We start from the raw sequence: 20,619 nt of genomic DNA, 5'->3' as shown, positions 1-20,619 counted from the left end.
TCAGCTCACCCCAAAGATTTTCAATGGGATTGAGGTCATTTTATAACAGTCCATTTTTACTTTTTCAACCATTTCTGTGTACGTTTGCATGTGTGCTTTGGGTTATTGTCTTGCTGGAGGACCCATGATCTACCACTCAAACCAAGTTTTCTTACACTAGGTAGGACATTTCACTCTAAAATCTCTTGAGAATTCTGATTTCACAATTTCTGTGATACGGTCAATGCCTCCAATACCGGATGCAGCAAACAACCCCACAGAATTATGAATCCTCCACCAAGCTTAATGGTTTGTAGGGTATTCTTTTCCTTATAAGCCTCATTGTGCCGTATGTAAACAAACTGTTTACTTTGCATTGCCAAACAGGTCTATTTTTGTTTCACCTCCACAAAACATTTTTCAAGGATTGTGGTTTGTTAAGGTACTCTTTTGGCAAAGATTAGTTGTTCCTTTTTATGTCTTTTCTACAGCAATGGTTTCTTCTTTGTTTTTCACCGATAAAGCTCTCCTTGGTTTAGTGTGCGGCGTATGGAACTTGCTGATACCATGACCACAGACTGTTCCAGGTTGGTCTTCAGGTCTTTGGATGTTTGACGTAGAGTTTGTTCCACCACTTGCACCAACCTTCGAAAATATCTCTTGTAAATTTTCCTCTCTCCCCCCTTGTCCCAGGGTGGTTCTTGACAGTTCCATGCTTGGCAAACTTCTTAATAACATTGCATACTGTTGAAACTGGGATACCAAGGTCTTTGGAGATGGCCTTATACCCTTTGGAAGTCCTGAGTTTGCTAATAATAGCAGTTCTGATGTCCTCAGACAGCTCCTTTGTCTTCAACATATGTGGCTTTTTAAAACACTTGTTCCCTCCCATTGTTTTAAATTGTTGTTTATCATTTGCTGTGTTACATTTAACACGAGTGCGCTATACAAAAAAAGTGGTTTCACTTTATTCATTTTTTTCAGGAGATATTCCACATTATGTACTTAAACTTAATGGGTGCCAATAATGATGAGCAGGACTGCAAATAGTAATCACAGGACGTTTGGGCTACAAGGTACAGTACTGAACATCATATGCCTCTATATGCTGACCATCCCCGTAAGGGGAGGACCACACCATAATATCACTCACTGACCACTTTCCAAGAGCAAAACAAAATAGGTGCTCAAGTCCAATTAATAAAAACAACTTTTTTTTTATTAATTAACAATTTATTAAAAATCAATATGATTTCATAAAATAATTGGACTTTAGCACCTCTTTTGTTTTTCTCTTGGAAAGTGGATAGTTAACTCTACTAGTGCACTATGTCTGACATGTCGGCTAAAAACTAGCAAAAACTTTACAATCATGTCCATTAGTTTTTCAATAAAATAAAAAATCCATCATTGTGACAACATTAGCACAAACGGTCAGGGAAGTACCATAACAGACACTTTGCCAAATGAAGGCTTAGACAGTAATTTGGGTAAAGGACTCGCAGCTGTAATTGTTAGTATGTCTCACTGTCAGACAAATTGCTTAAGCACAGTAAAATATCTGTTTACGTTCAGCATCTAAAAATCCCCTTTCAGGGATGTTCAGCTAAACTGGCAGTAAATATAGAGTCATAAACAGACCAGGGGTTTACTAAAATTTGAGTCAGGGTTTTGGAAAACTGACAGCTATTTATCAGAAAGACACAAATGGCTATAACTTAACAATAACATAGGAACATTTACCAAGATATTGCTCTGAATTTCACACGACCCAGCAAGCATACTAAAAGTGGTAAAAAATATAGGAGGTTCAGACCTCAGTCTAGAGTCAGTGCTATGCTTTTTTTTACATTTAATGTATTTTCTTTTATTAGAATTTGGACCTTGAATTTGCATATCTAGAATCCAAAGGTGGAAAAATGTTTATGGTAGCATGGAACCCCGTATAGACAGAATTCTAAGAAAAAAGTAACAAAGTTAAGCTTTCCCTTATGAAAAACAAAGAAAAGCTATATGTTTTTGGAAAATGCAAAGTAAAAAAAGTTACACACTGCTCAAAAAAAAAATAAAGGGAACACAAAAAACTCTGTCTCCAGACACACATGGCCACCTCATGGTCTCTCCTGCCCCCACCTACTAACACTTTCGCTCCTTCTCCTCACTGCTGGAGATATTTCTCCAAATCCTGGTCCTCCTCACTACATCCCCACAGTCACTTTTCGCAACCTTTCTAACCTTATACCCATTGGCCCGGCCCCCGACTCCCCCAGACACTGTAACAGGAGCTCTATGGAACGCTCGCTCTGTCTGTAACAAACTTTCATACATCCATGGTCTTTTCATCACTAATGAACTCTCCTTCTTCTGCCTCACTGAAACCTGGCTCACCCCCTCTAACACTGCCTCTCCTGCTGCACTTTCTTATGGTGGTTTCCAACTTTCTCACACCCCCCGCCCCAGTAACAAACATGGTGGAGGAGTTAGTTTTCTCCTGTCAGAAAAATGCTCCTTCACCTCAATTCCTCAACCACCCTATGTTACTCTTCCTCTTCACTTGTCTCTGTTCCTTATCTAACCTCTCAAACTCACCTCTCCATCTGTCTGACCATAAACTCACATTCTGTTCCCCTTCTTCTCCAAGTACACAACTCCCCTCCACAAACATTTATACCTACACAGAAATTTCAAACACCTTGATCTACACTCACTTTCTCAGTCCCTTCTCCCTCCCGTAGACATTGCTTCTTTACAGGATGCAGATGCTGCTGCCACTTTGTATAACACCACAATATCTGCAGCTCTCAAATCAACTGCCCCCCTCACGCATACCACAACCTGCACAATCAACAGGCAACCTTGACACAAAAACCAGACTAAAGAACTGCGACGGGCTTCCAGGATTTCTGAGTGGAGATGGAAAAGGTCTCATTCCACAGAGCACTTCATCACATACAAACAGTCCCTCAGCACTTTCAAGTTTGCACTTACTGCAGTAAAACAAACCTACTTCTCATCCCTCATATCCTCCCTATATCACAACCTTAAGAGCTATTCAACACTTTACTCTCTCCTCAGTCTCTCGGCACCACCTCCCTCTCCTCCCATCTCAGCTGTAGACTTCTCCTTGAAGAAATAGGCAAAGATTGACAACATCAAAGCAAGCTTTTGCCCACAACCCCTCATCATAACTACTCGGCCCTTTTCCTCCAAATCCAGCTTCTCCTCCATAATAGAAGATCATCTTTCCCTTCTACTCTCAAGATCACATCTCACCACCTGTCTACTTGACATGCTAATGTCCTACCTCCTCCCCAACCTCACTGCAGTTTTCATCCCAACCCTGACCCATCTCTTCAACCTATCACTAACAACTGGTATATTACACTCATGCTTTAAACATGCCTCCATCACACCCATCCTCAAAAAGCCCTCCCTTGACCCTTCCTGTGTGTCAAACTTAGGCCCCATATGCCTTCATCCCTATGCCTCAAAACGACTGGAACAGCATGTCCATCTTGAACTGCCCTCCCACCTCTCTTCCTGCTCCCACTTCGACTGGCTACAATCTGACTTCTGACCGAATCGTTCCACTGAAACTGTTCTAACTAAAGTCACCAATGACCTACCGGCCAAAGCTAAAACGACACTCCTCTGTCCTCCTCCTCCTAGACCTGTCATCTGCCTTTGACACAGTAGACCATTCCCTTCTACTACAGATTCTCTCATCCTTGGGCATGCCAGACTTAGCCCTATCCTGGACCCCTGCTGTTTTCCATGTACACCTTTGGCCTGGGACAGCTCATAAAGGCCCACAGCTTTTAGTATTTTCTCTACGCTGACGATATGCATATCTACCTCTTTGGACCAGACATCACCTCCTTACTAACCAGAATCTTACAATGTCTATCTGCTATTTCATCCTTTTTCTCTGCTCGATTTCTAAAACGTAACATGTACAAAATAGAATTTGCTAGCTTTTCTCCTCCTCACTTAACCCCTCAACAGACCTATCTATCAAAGTCGATGGCTGCTCACTCTCCCCAGTCGCACGTGCTAACTGCTTGTGGGTGACCCTCAATGCTGCGCTCTCCTTCAAGCCACACATCCAAACACTCTTCACCTTCTTCCGCCTCCAACTCAAAAATATCTCCCCGGTTCATACACTCTTTCACATGAAGCTGCAAAAACACTAGTTCATGCCCCTTATCTCATGCCAGGACTAATGCAACCCCCTGCACTGTGGCCTCCCTTTAAACAGTCTTGCACCCCTTCAAACCATTCTAAACTATGCTGCCCGAATAATCCACCTGTCCCCCCATTACTACCCGACTTTCCTCCCTGACAATCTCTTCACTGGCTTCCCATTGCCCAGTGACTGCAGTTCAAAATCTTACCCATGACATGCAAACCTGTCTATTCCATACATTTGTGACCTAGTCTCCCAGTACTCACCTACATGTAACCTCCAATGCTCACAAGATCTCCTTCTCTACTCCCCTCGCATTTCCTCTTCCCACAATCGCATTCAAGATTTCTCTTGTGCATCCCCATACTCTGGAACGCTCTACCCCAACATAACAGACTCTCACCTACCTTGATAAGCTTCAAAAGAAACCTGAAGACCCACCTCTTCTAACAAGCCTACAACCTGCAGTAGCTCTCAGTCCTCCATAGCGCCACATGACCATCTCCACCCTCACCTACTGTATCCTCACCCATCCCTGGTAGACTGTCAGCCCTCATGGGCAGGGTTCTCTCTCCTCCCGTACCTGTCTGTGCCTTGTATTGTTAGAGTATTGTACTTGTCCCTATTATGTATACCCTTTTCACATTTGAAGCGCTATGGAAAAAGTGGCGCTATAATAATAATAATAAATAAAATTTTGTCTAAATAAAGAAAAAAAAAAAAAAAGATTAAAACTTTAAATAAATCAAAAATGTCTTGAGATATTTGCTGTATTTAAGAATAAAAGGTAAACAAGTATCCAGAAAGCATATATGAATCTACTACATGGACCATACAAAGCATCTGCCAATGGACAGAAGTAATAAAGATCTTGTATGATTTGCTGCCACCTACTGATGAAAATATAAATTTATCAGCGGTCTGAGAAAGGCAGTGTCTGCTGTATTTCATTGTCTATGTTCATTGCATGCACACTGAAAGTCTAAGACAATGGCAAAAATGGATTAACTTTTCACTCCTGGGCCTAAAGGCCCCTTTACACACAAACTTTCTAGCGATCCCACCAGCGATCCCAACCTGGCCGGGATCGCTACAAAGTCTCTGGTGAGCTGTCAAACAGGCAAACCTGGCCAACGACGCAACAGCGATCCGGACCTGCAGAACGACCTAGCTAGTCATTGGGGACGTTGTAAAGCAGCTTTTTGAAAGGGAAGTCGCTAACGAAGTCGCTGTAAAGTCCCTTTTACACACTAAAACTTTGCTGCACAGCGGGAAACAAAGGACCAAAGAATGGTCCTGAACGATTTGTAGTGATCACAACTTCACAGCAGGGGCCAGGTCGCTGATGTTTTTCACACACTGCAATGTCGCTGGGGAGGTCGCTATTACGTCACAAAACCGGTGACGTTACAGCGATGTCGTTTGCGATGTTGCAGTGTGTAAAGCCACCTTAAGTGTTGGATTGACTCTTCTTGGCAAGATTATAAACACGTCATGGATGAGCGATTCCACCTTAAGTAAAATGCTCTAGAAATTCTTTGACTTTCCACCTTCAACCTCTCCGATACTACAAGTAAAATTTGTCCTGCTTCAGTGGCAATTCATATTCCAAGTAGTTTACCATTCACAACCCTGCACTGCCCCAAAATGTGAGGAGTTATAGTGATAAGGGCCTGTGCACGTGTTGCAGTTTTGTTTTGTTTTTTTTTTTCTGGGGAGATTTATCACAAAACCTGAAGGGTTTCCGGATGCCACAAAAGTGAATGAGAATCCTAAGGTCTTCTTAGTATGAGTTAAAGCTGCACCAAAAATGCTCATGCTGCAGATTTATCAGATTTATATCTGCAAAGAGAAAATACTCAATGTGCACGCTGAGTATTTTCTCCGTGCAGATATAAATCTGCAGCATGTCATTTTTTTCAGCATTTTTGGTGCAGATTTCACCCATACTAATGAATGGGAAAAATCTGCAGCAAAAGCGCATGTGTCAATTTTACTCTGTTTTTCCTGCCAAGAGTTGCAGAAATGGTGCAAATACTTAATGTGTTTACGTAGGGTCACACTAAGCAGTTCCTCACTTATTTCTATCAGTCACATTTATTTGACTTTTAGTTTGTTTGTTTTTTGTTTTCTTTTTTAAATGTACAATTAATAATTCCTCTTCTTTGTGCGAATGTGTCCAATACAATGGCAATGGGACATCTCACAAAGATGGTGAGTTAGCCCTTTTTTATATAACCCTAAGGTATAGACCCCGCTTTTTTTCCCATTACATGAGTTTATGATAGGTTTTTCTTGCTTTTTATGTGTAAATAAGCACTTATTCTTCCCAAGATGACAGCCACAGGATTCAGTTTATTGTCCCATAAATCAACAGAATAAGTTGAAGATAAGAAACTTTGAGTTTAAGGGTATGTGCGCACGTTGCGTTCTGTGCAGTGCGGAAAAGAACACACCCTCAGAACTGTAAACACTGCTTTTGTAAAAAAAAAAATTCATCCAAAATGCATGCATTTTGGATGCAGTTTTTTTGCAGTGCAGTCCCACGGCAATTGAGCTCTGCTACATGCCCGCTGACAGCAGAGTATGTAGCGTGATGAGAATGAACTCGGATGAACTTCACCCAACTTCATTGTCATACCGCGGCTCTGTCTGTGTCGCGTTCTGATTAGCGGTCACCTGAGAAGGACTCACCGGTGACTGCAATTCCCTTGAGTGACTGAAGTGAGCAGCGCAATCAGCGCTGCCGTCACTCAGGTTACCCGTGGCCAGCTGGAGTCCTCCTCCATAGACTGCAACTCACCTGTGACGTAATCGCTGATCGCACAGCTCACTTCAGTTACTCGGGCAACTTGCTGTCACAGTTGGAGGATCCAACGGTGGCCGCGGGTAAATTGACTGACTTCATCGCTAATCGTGCGGCTCACTTCAGTTGCTGTGTGGAGCTGACAGAGAGCGGTCTGGTCTGTGACCACTCTAGTCCACTTCATGTAGCAGAGCTGAGAGCGTCGTGGGACGTCAAGTGGATTACGCCGGACCTGGATGGGTATTTGGGGGTTAATAAAGTGGTGAAAGAGGGTGGTTTTTTTTTCGTCTTTTTTTTCCAAAGAAAGGATTTTTCGGGTGTGTTTATTTTCTTTAACTTACATGTTAATCATGGAAGGCATCTCGGGGAAACGCCTGCCATGATTAACCTAGGACTTAATGGCAGCTATGGGCTGCTGCCATTAACTCCTTATTACCTCGATTGCCACCGCACTAGGGCAATTCGGGATGAGCCAGGTAGAGTCCTGGAACTGTCGCATCTAATGGATGCGGTAATTCCGGGCAGCTGCTGGCTGATATTGTTAGGCTGGGGGGCTCCCCATAATGTGGAGCTCCCCAGCTCCCCATCCTGAGAATACCAGCCTTCAGCCGTGTGGCTTTACCCTGGCTGGTATCAAAATTGGGGGGGACCGCACGTCATTTTTTCTTAATTATTTATTTTATTGACTGATATAGACCCGCCCACAGGCGGCTGTGATTGGTTGCAGTGAGACAGCTGTCACTCAGCGTGGGGGCGTGTCTGACTGCAACCAATCATAGGTGCCGGTAGGCGGGGAAAGTAGGGAATACGAGATTGAATAATGAGCAGCCGGCATTTTCAAAAGCGGAAAAGCCACCGGAGCTTGGTGACAGCCGTGCTGCGCCGCGCTGGTGATCGGTGAGTATGAGAGAGGGGAAGAGACCGACCGACGGATAGAGAGAGAAAGACACACAGACAGAGCGACCAATTGACAGAGAAAGAGACCGACCGACAGAGGGAGATTGACCGACATCGACAGACAGAAAAGACCTGCGTTTTGCTTGTCAAAAAAGCATGCAGAACGCAAAAAAATGCAGTCCAAGTGCATTTTGGTTGCGTTTTGACCCACATCATTGATTTAAATAGGTGGAGAACGCAGCTACAACGCACAAAAGTAACATGCTGCTTTTTTTTCCACAGCGATTTTTGGCATCCAAAACGCTGCGTTTAAAAACGCAGCATGCGCATTGAATTTTCGGACTTCTCTTAGACTTTGCTGGGGAAGCAGAACGCATGCAATTTGGCACTGAAACGCTGCAGTTCAAAACACAGCGTTAACGTGGGAAAAAACGCAGCGTGCACACATAGCCTAAGGGATACATTTACTCCTTGTGGAATGCATCAAGAAGGCACAGGGAGACTTAAAGGCCATGCAATATTCCTCTGAGAAATTAAATATGCTAATAGCCTCTTCTCTTCATGTATTTTTATTAGAGGAATGGGGAAGGAATCACTGTGAATTCACCGGTCTTCAGTTGACAGAGTGTGAGAGTCTTCTTTCATCACACTTCTCCCCTGCCTGCGGAAAGCAGTGTGCTCCTAAAGATTGACCGTTTGGATCAGGGATACGAGCGCACTGCTGGTCCAAATTGTGAGCTCTCATGCTGCTAGCTGAAGAAGCTTTGCAGAAGAAGAGCACAGAGATCTGGCTCCAGATTTACAGCTGCGCTTACAAGCTCTATACGAAAAAACTTCTCTGATGGACTGCAGAAGTTCCCAGTAAGCTCCAGGCAGCAGGCAAGTACATCATAAACAAAAAAAAAAAAATACTCCTTTCATTCTTGAGAACGGAGAGGATTTTAAATTAAAGGTAAATTGCACAGTAGCCTTTTTTTTTAATTCTACTCATTTAAGAAATTGGAAACACTCCTTTAACCTTTAAAGGTGGGGCTTCAAATGTCCTTAATGACAAAGTTTTTATTTACATAGCCACATGAGGGCATGTTTTTGCGGGATGAGTTGCATTTGTCAGGTACCTTTTTGGAATACATATTGCTTTTAACTCTTTATAGGAAAAAATTGAAAAACGCATGTTAAATTTTATGCAAGTGATGGGATGCACAAAAAATGTTGGGCCTTATTAAGGTGTTTACACAAATTTCTGGTGTAAGCACATTGACAAATTGGCCAATAAAGAGTAAAATAAAAATGTCATTCAAAACTACAACTCATTCGGCAAAAACCAAGCCCTCCAGAGTCTATGTTGGTGAAAAAAAAGCTTTGGCTATTTGAAAAAAGGGGAAAAAAATGAAAACATGCAAAAGCAACTTTTGCCTGCATCATTAAGAGGTTAAAGTGGTTGGCGAGGAAAAAATAGAAAATTCCCATAGGCTTGGATCTGTTAAAAAATAAAAACCTATTGATATTCACTGCTCGGCACCCACTTGGATCCATCCCAGTTTGCTTCATGGTCTGCACGGAGACAGGAAGAGGAGACGCTGCCTTTCCACCGGCAGCAGAACTGCTGCGGTTTGTGATTGGCTAGAGCAGTCAGGTAGTTTGAGCAATTTATCACTGGATGTTTTTCGGATAACGTGTTTACAAGTCACTCGACCGCTGCAGTCAATCACAGGCCACAGTGGTCCTGTTACTGGAGGATCTCCTCATCATGTGTTACAGCAAACTACAGAGCAGCCTGCACTGATCCAAGCAGGTGCTGGTAGATTATATTCAATTTAGTTGATATTTTTAAAACATACAAGCCCCTAGGAAACTTCACTTTTTGCCTGGATAACCCCTTCAATGGGAAGCATAGAATCCTCCATGACAAACTTGAACAAATGGCAACACTGTGAAATAAGGATACACAATAAATCATTTGTAAAGAGTACTGAACAACACACTAAATATACCCCTCATGCAAAGGGCATGTGCGCTGTGATCTGAACACCTCCTTACAATGACTTTGTGTAAATGTGTTTAGGGTGTGAAGGAAATATGCAGAATATCTGTACCATATGAAAACCCCCTAAAACGGGAGTATTCTGGCTCCGTTCACTCCTGCATAGAGAGGACAGATGCAGAGCTGGCACACATGCTGACCGACATCTGGAGAGGAGAGTGGAGTCAGAATACTCCTTTAACCCCTTCAGCCCCCGGGCACTTTCCGTTTTTGCGTTTTTGTTTTTTGCTCCCCTTCTTCTGAGAGGCGTAATATTTTTATTTTTCCATCAATCTTGCCATATGAGGGCTTGTTTTTTGCGGGACGAGTTGTACTTTTAAATGAAACCATAAGTTTTACCATATAGTGTACTGGAAAACGGCAAAAAAATTCCAAGTGCGGAAAAATTGCAAAAAAAGTGTGATCGTACAATAGTTTTTGGGATATTTTATTCACTGTGTTCACTATATGGTAAAACTGAGGTATCTATGTGATGCCTCAGGTCGGTGCGAGTTTGTAGACACCAAACATGTATAGGTTTACTTGTATCTAAGGGGTTAAAAAAAATTCACAAGTGTGTCCAATAAAAGTGGCGCATGTTTTGCGCCATTTTCCGAAACACGTAGCGTTCTTATTTTTAAGGATCTATGGCTCAGTGATGGCTTATTTTTTGCGTCTCGAGCTGACGTTTATAATGGTACCATTTTTGCGCAGATGCTACGTTTTGATCGCCTGTTATTGCATTTTGCGTAAAACTTGCGGCGACCAAAAAACGTAATTTTGGCGTTTGGAATTTTTTTGCGACTACGCCGTTTACCAATCAGATTAATTGATTTTATATTTTGATAGATCGGGCATTTCTGAACGCGGCGATACCAAATATGTGTATATTTATTTATTTTTTAACCCTTTAATTTTCAATGGGGGGAAAGGGGGGTGATTTGAACTTTTAGGTTTTTTGTTTTTTTTTATTTTTTAAAACTTTTTTTTTACTTTTTTTTTTTATTTTACTAGTCCCCCTAGGGGGCTATAGCGATCAGCAATCCGATTGCTGATCGCTATCTGCTGATCACAGCTATACCGCTGTAATCAGCAGATTCAGTCACTTTGGTTTTCCCTCTGCTCTCGGCCGAGGGAAAATGAAAGTGAAACATCGTAGCAGCAGGCGTCATCACATGACCCTGTGCTACGATGGCAACCACCGATAGTCACGTGATAACACACGTGACTTCCGGTGGGGGCGGCGGTGAGTAACAAACATGGCCGCGCGCATTTAAATCTTGCTGCCAGACTTTGGCAGCAAGATTTAAGGGGTTAACGGCCACGGGTGGAAGCGATTCCACACGCGGCTAGCAGGCACACATGTCAGCTGTTGAAAACAGCTGATATGTGTGCCGATCCACGCCGCCTGCCCGCGGCAGGGGGCGGGGCTTAACGGGACACGATCCTGGACGGATAGATCCGTCCAGGGTCGTGAAGGGGTTAAGGGGCTTACCATTTGCATTGCTGGTACTAGTAAGAACACGCTTTTTCCTCGTTAACTCACCGTCTACGCGTCTTCACCTTCTTCAGTAACCTCAGTCTCTTTGTGCACCACCACACGAGTTATGGACATGTCAGGGTGTTGCTCTTTGGCTTCCTTAATTGCTTGTGCTAATGCCTAAGAAGATAACCATACAGTAACATCAAGACCACAAATCACAAAATTCTTTTTGTTTTAAACTAAACATTTAATACCATGTAAAATCCTAAAAATAATGCAATCTAACACAATAAAACCTAGAGTACCAGTATTGGTTTTTATATTTCAGACCCGGTGTGGTAGCACTCATGCATGTTCACTGCCCATAGAAAAATACTGATGCCGGAGTTGTATTTTAAGTATTCCTTCCAAACTATTACACTTAAATGGAACCTGTCAAGCTCCCAGCGCACCCAGAACCACATATCTAGAATCCCTGCCTAACAGTACCAGCGTCTAGTAGCACAAACAGATCTTTAGAAAAAGTCTTTCTAAAGATAGTTTATGTACACTAATGCGAGCTGTGACTAGTCGCAAGGGCGTTTGTTCCCTGACTAGATGGCCCACCAAGCATGTCATCACAGCCCTGTGAGTGTGATGACCTGTTTTACAATACCCAGCATCATAGCGGCTTTGTACCAGCCAGCATTGAGCATATTTGAAGCCGGGTACGCATAGGTACCTGGCTTCAAAGACACTCACTGCCCATAATAGGAAATAGTCTGCACTCCCGATCATATGCCCTACTCCTTTCTGAAGCCAGGACACATACACCCTGCTTCTGAGTAGTGCACATGACCAGAAGTGCGGACGACTTCCGATTATGGGCAGTGAGCGTCTTTGAAACTGGGTACGCATACACCAGGCGTCAAAGTAGCTCAATGTTTAACTGTATCGCGCGGCCATGACGCACACAGGGTCATGATAATCTGCTTAGTGGGCCGACTAGCCAGTGAACTAAGCCCCCACCCCGCGACAAGTCACTGCCCTCATTAGTATCTCTTAGGCTATGTGCGCACTTACCGGATTTTGCCGCGGATTTTCCGCGGATTTGCTGCATGTTTCGCTGCAGAAAATGTTCATAACATCTCTGCAGTGAATCACCAGCAAATCCTATGGAGAAAAAAAATCCTGTGCGCACTTGGCGGAATTTGACAGCTGCATTTTTTGCTGCGGGAATCCCGCAGCAAAAACAAGTGCATGTCACTTCTTTTCCGGACATCGCTGCGGGATTTCACTCCATTGACTCCAATGTTAATCATGAAATCCCGCAGGGAATAACGCAGGCAGCAAATTCTGTGCGGTTCACTGCGTTTTCCTGCGTTATTCCCTGCGGTATTTCGTGGTTTACCTCCGGTAATGTACATCGCTTGTCTGCGGTTTTGCAGGGAAGTGATGTCATTACAGGAAGAGGAAGCCATGCAGAGAGTAAACAAACACATCACAGACACAGATAGACATCACAGACACATAGAACACACATAGAAAGAAAACGGAAATATAGAAAACAAAGAACGTGGGCTCCGCTGCATATTTACCTTCCAGCCGAGGTAAGCACACAGCGGCGGCCCGGTATTCTCAGGCTGGGGAGGGAGAGGGGCAGGGTTAATGTCCCCCGCCTCACTCCCCCTCCCGCAGCCGAGAATATCAGCCGCAGCTGCCCCGGCACTGTCGCATGCATTATGCGGCAGCACAGGCGTGTCCCCGGCTCTTCTTGCTGCCGTGTAGCAGTGGCAGCAAGGTAATACAAGGGGTTAATGATGGTGGGGGACCACCGCCATTAACTCCAGGCTTGATCATGGCAGCGTCTATGTGACAGCCGACATGATCAACCCGTAAGTAAAGTGAATAAAACACACACAGAAAAATCCTTTATTTTAAATAAAACAAACAAGCCTCGTTCACCATTTTATTAACCCCTCCCGCACCAAAGCTCCGGCGTAATCCACCGCTCCGGCGTAATCCACAGGTCCTGCGCTGCGTACATCCAGCCGCGACTGTCACAGACACAGCGCTGAATGAATGCAGTAGACAGCAGAGGTAATTACCGGTCATTTCCCACGGCCGGTAATGTGAACTCACTGCCGACCGTGGGAAATGCACCGATCTGTCCTCTATCTATCTATCTATCTATCCCTCTGTCTATCTATCCACTATCTCAGAATTAAATGACTTTTTTTTTTTTCAATGTGCTTTATTGCATTGAATGCAATAAAGCACATCCCAACCCGCACGCGGCAAAACCGCGGCAAACCGCATGCGGTTTTCGGTGCGGTTTCCCGCGGTTTTTTACAGCGGGTGCGGTAATCTTTGAGAGCATGCGGAATTTTCTCAAGAAAATTCCATTTCCCAGTGCGCACATAGCCTTAAACGATCTTTAGAATACTTTTTCAAAAGATCCGTTTATGTATGCGACTAGATGCAGGCACTGTACAAACGGGATTATATTAGAAATATAGATATATATGTATAGATATATATCTATAGATATATATCTATACATATATATCTATACATATATATCTATACATATATATCTATACATATATATCTATACATATACAGTGCCTACAAGTAGTATTCAACCCCCTGCAGATTTAGCAGGTTTGATAAGATGCAAATAAGTTAGAGCCTGCAAACTTCAATAACCCTTGTTTGCAATTACAGCTAATAATCGTCTTTTATAAGACCTGATCAGGCCGGCACAGGTCTCTGGAGTTATCTTGGCCCAATCCTCCATGCAGATCTTCTCCAAGTTATCTAGGTTCTTTGGGTGTCTCATGTAGACTTTAATCTTGAGCTCCTTCCACAAGTTTTCAATTGGGTTAAGGTCAGGAGACTGACTAGGGCACTGCAACACCTTGATTTTTTCCCTCTTGAACCAGGCCTTGGTTTTCTTGGCTGTGTGCTTTGGGTCGTTGTCTTGTTGGAAGATGAAATGACGACCCATCTTAAGATCCTTGATGGAGGAGCGGAGGTTCTTGGCCAAAATCTCCAGGTAGGCCGTGCTATCCATCTTCCCATGGATGCGGACCAGATGGCCAGGCCCCTTGGCTGAGAAACAGACCCACAGCATGATGCTGCCACCACCATGCTTGACTGCAGGGATGGTATTCTTGGGGTCGTATGCAGTGCCATCCAGTCTCCAAACGTCACGTGTGTGGTTGGCACCAAAGATCTCGATCTTGGTCTCATCAAACCAGAGAACCTTGAACCAGTCTGTCTCAGAGTCCTCCAAGTGATCATGAGCAAACTGTAGACGAGCCTTGACATGACGCTTTGAAAGTAAAAGGTACCTTACGGGCTCGTCTGGAACGGAGACCATTGTGGTGGAGTACGTTACTTATGGTATTGACTGAAATCAATGTCCCCACTGCCATGAGATCTTCCCGGAGCTCCTTCCTTGTTGTCCTTGGGTTAGCCTTGACTCTTCGGGCAAGCCTGACCTCGGCACGGGTGGAAACTTTCAAAGGCTGTCCAGGCCGTGGAAGGCTAACAGTAGTTCCATAAGCCTTCCACTTCCGGATGATGCTCCCAACAGAGGAGACAGGAAGGCCCAACTCCTTGGAAAGGGTTTTGTACCCCTTGCCAGCCTTGTGACCCTCCACGATCTTGTCTCTGATGGCCTTGGAATGCTCCTTTGTCTTTCCCATGTTGACCAAGTATGAGTGCTGTTCACAAGTTTGGGGAGGGTCTTAATTAGTCAGAAAAACCTGGAAAAAGAGATAATTAATCCAAACATGTGAAGCTCATTGTTCTTTGTGCCTGAAATACTTCTTAATACTTTAGGGGAACCAAACAGAATTCTGGTAGTTTGAGGGGTTGAATAATAAATGACCCTCTGAATAAACTTTTCACAATTTTAAAAAAAAATAAAAAAAGAAATAACATTCTTTTTTGCTGCAGTGCATTTCACACTTCCAGGCTGATCTACAGTCCAAATGTCACAATGCCAAGTTAATTCCGAATGTGTAAACCTGCTAAATCTGCAGGGGGTCGAATACTACTTGTAGGCACTGTATATCTATACATATACATAGATATATATTATATATATATATATATATCTATATATATATCTATATATATCTATATCTATATCTATATCTATATCTATATCTATATCTATATCTATATCTATATCTATATCTATATATATATATATATATATATATATATATATAGATATAGATATATATATATATAGATATATATAGATATATATCTCTCTCTGTCTATATATAAGATTTCCTTTTTTTTTTTTTACGGTTTCACCGGCGGCCGCCCTTTGTGAACGATCAGCTGATCGTTCATAAAAGCTGGCAGCCGGGTGATGAGCTGATCGTTCACAAGAGCTGGCAGCCGGGTGATCAGCTGATTGTTCACAAAAGCCGGCCGATCAGCTGATCATTCCAGCCGCTGGAACTGGAACTGAATTTACATAGTAAAAAACTGATCCGCCGCACACAAAAAACATTACTTTCAGCGTTGCTCCCGCTGTGACCCCTTAAGATAATACCTTCAAACGGTTGGCACTCTGAAGGCCCTTTAAATGCATCTATTTTGGGCTAACACTAATCAGATATTGCAGTTTTCGCTTTTACAGACTCTTTGTTTTCTGCACTTTCAACTTTGATGTGGTCTGTGGGCCTATAACAGCTGAGAGGAGCTCAAGGAAAAAAGTAAACTTTCCTGTTACTGTGAGAAGCAGCTCACTGACTAATTCTCAGGTAAAGAGGTCGGCATCTTTCTCTAGTTAGTGAAGCTTTCGTCACAAACTGACCAGCACCCAAGTCCACCAAATAGCTTTGCCTGTTTTCTCAAATTTCTTCCCCTCCCCATATATCAGTATAGGATTTGTAGCATGATATAGCACTTGCATTGAGCAAGACTGCGTTGTGCTGTTTTGTTTTTTCTTTTTTTCAGAATGAAAGTTAAGTTCAGGAAGCCTGGGAAGAACTGGCTCCAAAGTGGAGATAGAAGCAGGATTTTCTGATAAAAGCTATTAACCAAGCTCCTTATATTCACTTGATCTATGCAAATATTGTAAAAAGCACTACAACTTGTGGACATGGGATAACTTACTATTTTGGGAATAGTTCATCTCGGACAGTGCAATAAAACTTTTACTTTGTTTCAAAAGTCAGGACAATCTCTCGCTCAATCTAGGAGTACTGCATGCAGTTGTATGTATGTGTGAGAGCAGAAACCAGTTTCATCCCCAGGAAAAATTGCACTACAAATGAAATTCTTACTGCAAGATCTTTTTTCTCCATGCTCTAACCATTTAATTACAGTATCATTTCTTCCTGGAATGTGCTTGTAATTCAAATCACTCGTATATCAAAGCATATTTTCCCATAAGAAATAATTGAAACTCAGACGATTAATTCCACAGCCCAAAAATATTTCCTGTATTCATATAGAATTACAGAAATACAAAACACTATACAGTACACAGAGACCTGTATAGCCCGTGCCTGTCCCACGCATATCGCAGATGTACTGTAAGTTAATCAGTTACCCAAAGTTGGTTTAGTAGCGGTATATCAAGTAGAGAGTAAGGTGAACACGCAAAGGTCAGATTGAGGGAAAGACTGCGATGGATGGCTTATGCACATGCACTAGAAGTGGTAGAATTACTAGTACAGTACTGTATTTGCCGAGGGTGGGAGATGCAGTACTGTAGAGGGTGGGGAGGGCTCACGTGATGCTCCGGTTGTGAAATCTTGCTTGTTTACAGAGTTACAATCTATTTTAAAATGTTGTCTTGCAAAACACTCAGTCAAAGCTACTCTTAATCCAAGGTTCCACTTGTATTTTAAATAGAACAGGGCCCACCCATTTTACTCATTAAAGGTCTACTCTAAAGAAGGGAATTTTGTTACTTACCGTAAATTCCTTTTCTTCTAGCTCTTAATGGGAGACCCAGACGATTGGGGTATAGCTACTGCCCTCTGGAGGCCACACAAAGCACTACATTAAAAGTGCAAGGCCCCTCCCCCTCTGGCTATACCCCCCCGTGGTATCACGGGTTCTCCAGTTTTAGTGCCAAAGCAAGAAGGAGGAAGCCATTAACTGGTTTAAACAAATTAACTCCGAATAACATCGGAGAACTGAAAAACCGTTCAACATGAACAACATGTGTACCCGCAAACAACAAAAAAACATCCCGAAGGACAACAGGGCGGGTGCTGGGTCTCCCAATAAGAGCTAGAAGAAAAGGAATTTACGGTAAGTAACAAAATTCCCTTCTTCTTCAGCGCTCTATTGGGAGACCCAGACGATTGGGACGTCCAAAAGCTGTCCCTGGGTGGGTAAATAAATACCTCATGTTAGAGCTGCAAAACAGCCCTCCCCTACGGGGGTGTCACTGCCGCCTGCAGGACTCTTCTACCTAAGCTGGCATCCGCCGAAGCATAGGTATGCACCTGATAATGCTTGGTGAAAGTGTGCAGACTGGACCAGGTAGCTGCCTGGCACACCTGTTGAGCCGAAGCCTGGTGACGTAATGCCCAGGACGCACCCACGGCTCTGGTTGAGTGGGCTTTTAGCCCTGAAGGAACCGGAAGCCCCGCAGAACGGTAGGCCTCTAGAATTGGTTCTTTGATCCATCGAGCCAGGGTGGCTTTAGAAGCCTGCAACCCTTTGCGCGGACCAGCGACAAGGACAAAAAGTGCATCGGCACGGCGTATGGGCGCCGTGCGGGAAATGTAGATTCTGAGTGCCCTCACCAGATCTAGCAAACGTAAGTCCTTTTCATACCGGTGAACCGGATGAGGACAAAACGAAGGCAAGGAGATATCCTGATTAAGATGAAAAGAGGATACGACCTTAGGAAGAAACTCCGGAATAGGGCGCAGCACAACCTTGTCCTGGTGGAACACCAGGAAGGGAGCCTTGGATGACAGAGCTGCCAGCTCAGACACTCGCCGAAGCGATGTGATCGCAACAAGAAACGCCACTTTCTGCGACAGCCGAGAAAAGGAAACTTCCTTCAGAGGCTCGAAGGGCGGCTTCTGGAGAGCAACTAGTACCCTGTTCAGATCCCATGGATCTAACGGTCGCTTGTACGGGGACACAATATGACAGACCCCCTGCAGGAACGTGCGCACCTTAGGAAGACGTGCTAGACGCTTCTGAAAAAACACGGATAGTGCCGAAACTTGCCCTTTAAGGGAGCTGAGCGACAAGCCCTTTTCTAACCCCGATTGCAGGAAGGAAAGAAACTTGGGCAATGCAAATGGCCAGGGAGACACTCCCTGAGCAGAGCACCAGGATAAGAAAATCTTCCACGTCCTGTGGTAGATCTTAGCAGAATTCGACTTTCTAGCTTGTCTCATTGTGGCAACCACTCCTTGAGATAATCCTGCAGATGCTAGGATCCATGACTCAATGGCCACACAGTCAGGTTCAGGGCCGCAGAATTCCGATGGAGAAAACGGCCCTTGAGACAGTAAGTCTGGTCGGTCTGGTAGTGACCCCGGTCGGCCGACCGTGAGATGCCACAGATCCGGATACCACGATCTCCTCGGCCAGTCTGGTGCGACGAGTATGACGCGGCTGCAAACGGATCTGATTTTTGCGCAGTACTCTGGGCAAGAGTGCCAGAGGTGGAAACACATATGTGAGCCGGAACTGCGACCAATCTTGCACTAAGGCGTCTGCCGCCAGAGCTCTGTGATCGCGCCATAAATGCCGGGACCTTGTTGGCTGCGTTGGCATGCCTCGAGGGAGGGTGCTTTGACGAGTAGATCGTCCAAGTACGGGATCACCGGGTGTCCCTGAGAGTGCAAGACTGCTACCACTGCTGCCATGACCTTGGTGAACACCCGTGGGGCTGTCGCCAGACTGAATGGCAGAGCTACGAACAGAAGATGTTCGTCTCCTATCACAAAACGTAGAAAAACGTTGGTGCTCCGTAGCAATTGGCACGTGGAGATAGGCATCTTTGATGTCTGTTGAGGCAAGGAAGTCTCCTCGAGACATTGAGGCAATGACGGATCGGAGGAATCCCATCCGGAACCGCCTGGCGTTCGCATGCTCGTTGAGCAGTTTCAGAACCAGAACAGGACGGAAGGGACCGTCCATTTTTGGAGCCCCAAAGAGATTGGAGTACAAACCCTCGCCCTCGTTCCTGAGGGGGGCCAGGGATCTCCACTCCTTCTGCTCTTAGAGCGTCCACCGCCTGCAGCAGGGCATCTGCTCGGTGGAGAGGTGGGGCCGTTCTGAAGAATGGAGTCGGAGGACGAGAACAGAACACTGTCCTGTGCACGTGAGCACAATGTCCGTCACCCACCAGTCAGTGACCTGTGGCAGCTAAATGTCGCCAAAGGCGGGGGAGTCTGCCATCAACCGCGGATGCGGAGAGAGGGAGAGAGAGCTGAGAGTCCTGAGGAGACCGCCTTGGTAGCGGTTCCTCCGACTGCCGTCCTTGGGCGAGATTGAGCCCGGCCGGAATCTGAGCCCGTCTGAGGTTTTGTAGCCCTTTTGCACGAGGACAATTGGGACCTGCCGGAGCTTGGGAAGGACCGAAACCTCGACTGTACTTTTAGGACAGTATTAACAGGGTAAGTCGCAGTGCAGACATTGCGTACAGATGTCCCTGTTCAAGGTCCGCTGCGCAAGAACAGCAGAAAAGGTTAGGTTGCCAATACGGCTGTGGATGCCGGAGCAACCGACACGCCGATAGCCTCCTAGACAGATTTCAACCAGAGTCCATCTGTCTGTGAATGGCATCTGGAAGTGAAGCCCCATCTCCATATGCAAGCCTGGAGATTGGAGAATCCACCTTTGGACCCTGGGTCCAGCGCTGACCACGTCAGGGGAAAAAAGGGATAACGTGTATCCTAAAAACGTTTGGAGAAGACGCTTATCTGGGAAGCGTGGTGTTCCTGGACTGCTTCTCTGAAGTCAGCGTGGCCAGAAAAACACTCAATATCTGCGTGAGACACTGAAAAGGAACGTCTCCTGTTCGTCTCCTATCTCCACTGGGGGAGCTGAGGGAGAAAGATCCAACCTTCCATTGATGGACGGTATAGGATCATTCCGTATGGCGTTACCACCCGGTGTATCCGGATTGAGAGCGATGTCAGTATCAAAGCCCTGAAGAACTGCCTTTTGGTCAAGTAGATTGCCCATGGGTGCAAGTCTCTATATTATGACTACTCCGTCCCTGTCCATGGACAGAGTTGACAGGAGGTTTC

At 44.6% G+C, this 20,619-nt stretch overlaps 1 protein-coding gene across 16 annotated transcripts in view; it reads right to left on the bottom strand.

Annotated features, from left to right (window-relative positions):
• Positions 1–20,619, bottom strand: part of EPB41L2 (erythrocyte membrane protein band 4.1 like 2) — a 204,683-nt gene that overhangs the window by 7,049 nt on the left and 177,015 nt on the right. For all 16 annotated transcript variants that reach the window (XM_075339882.1, XM_075339886.1, XM_075339888.1 and 13 more), the window contains one exon: positions 11,438–11,551. In XM_075339882.1, the coding sequence (XP_075195997.1) occupies positions 11,441–11,551 (111 nt within the window). In that variant the 3' untranslated portion in view covers positions 11,438–11,440. The remainder of the gene's footprint in view (positions 1–11,437; positions 11,552–20,619) is intronic.

This window comes from Anomaloglossus baeobatrachus, chromosome 3, assembly GCF_048569485.1.
Source record: "Anomaloglossus baeobatrachus isolate aAnoBae1 chromosome 3, aAnoBae1.hap1, whole genome shotgun sequence".
NCBI classification, from domain to species: Eukaryota; Metazoa; Chordata; class Amphibia; order Anura; family Aromobatidae; genus Anomaloglossus; species Anomaloglossus baeobatrachus.
The sequence above is the reverse complement of the archived record's forward strand: the minus strand, read 5'-3'. Positions and strand labels throughout refer to the sequence as shown.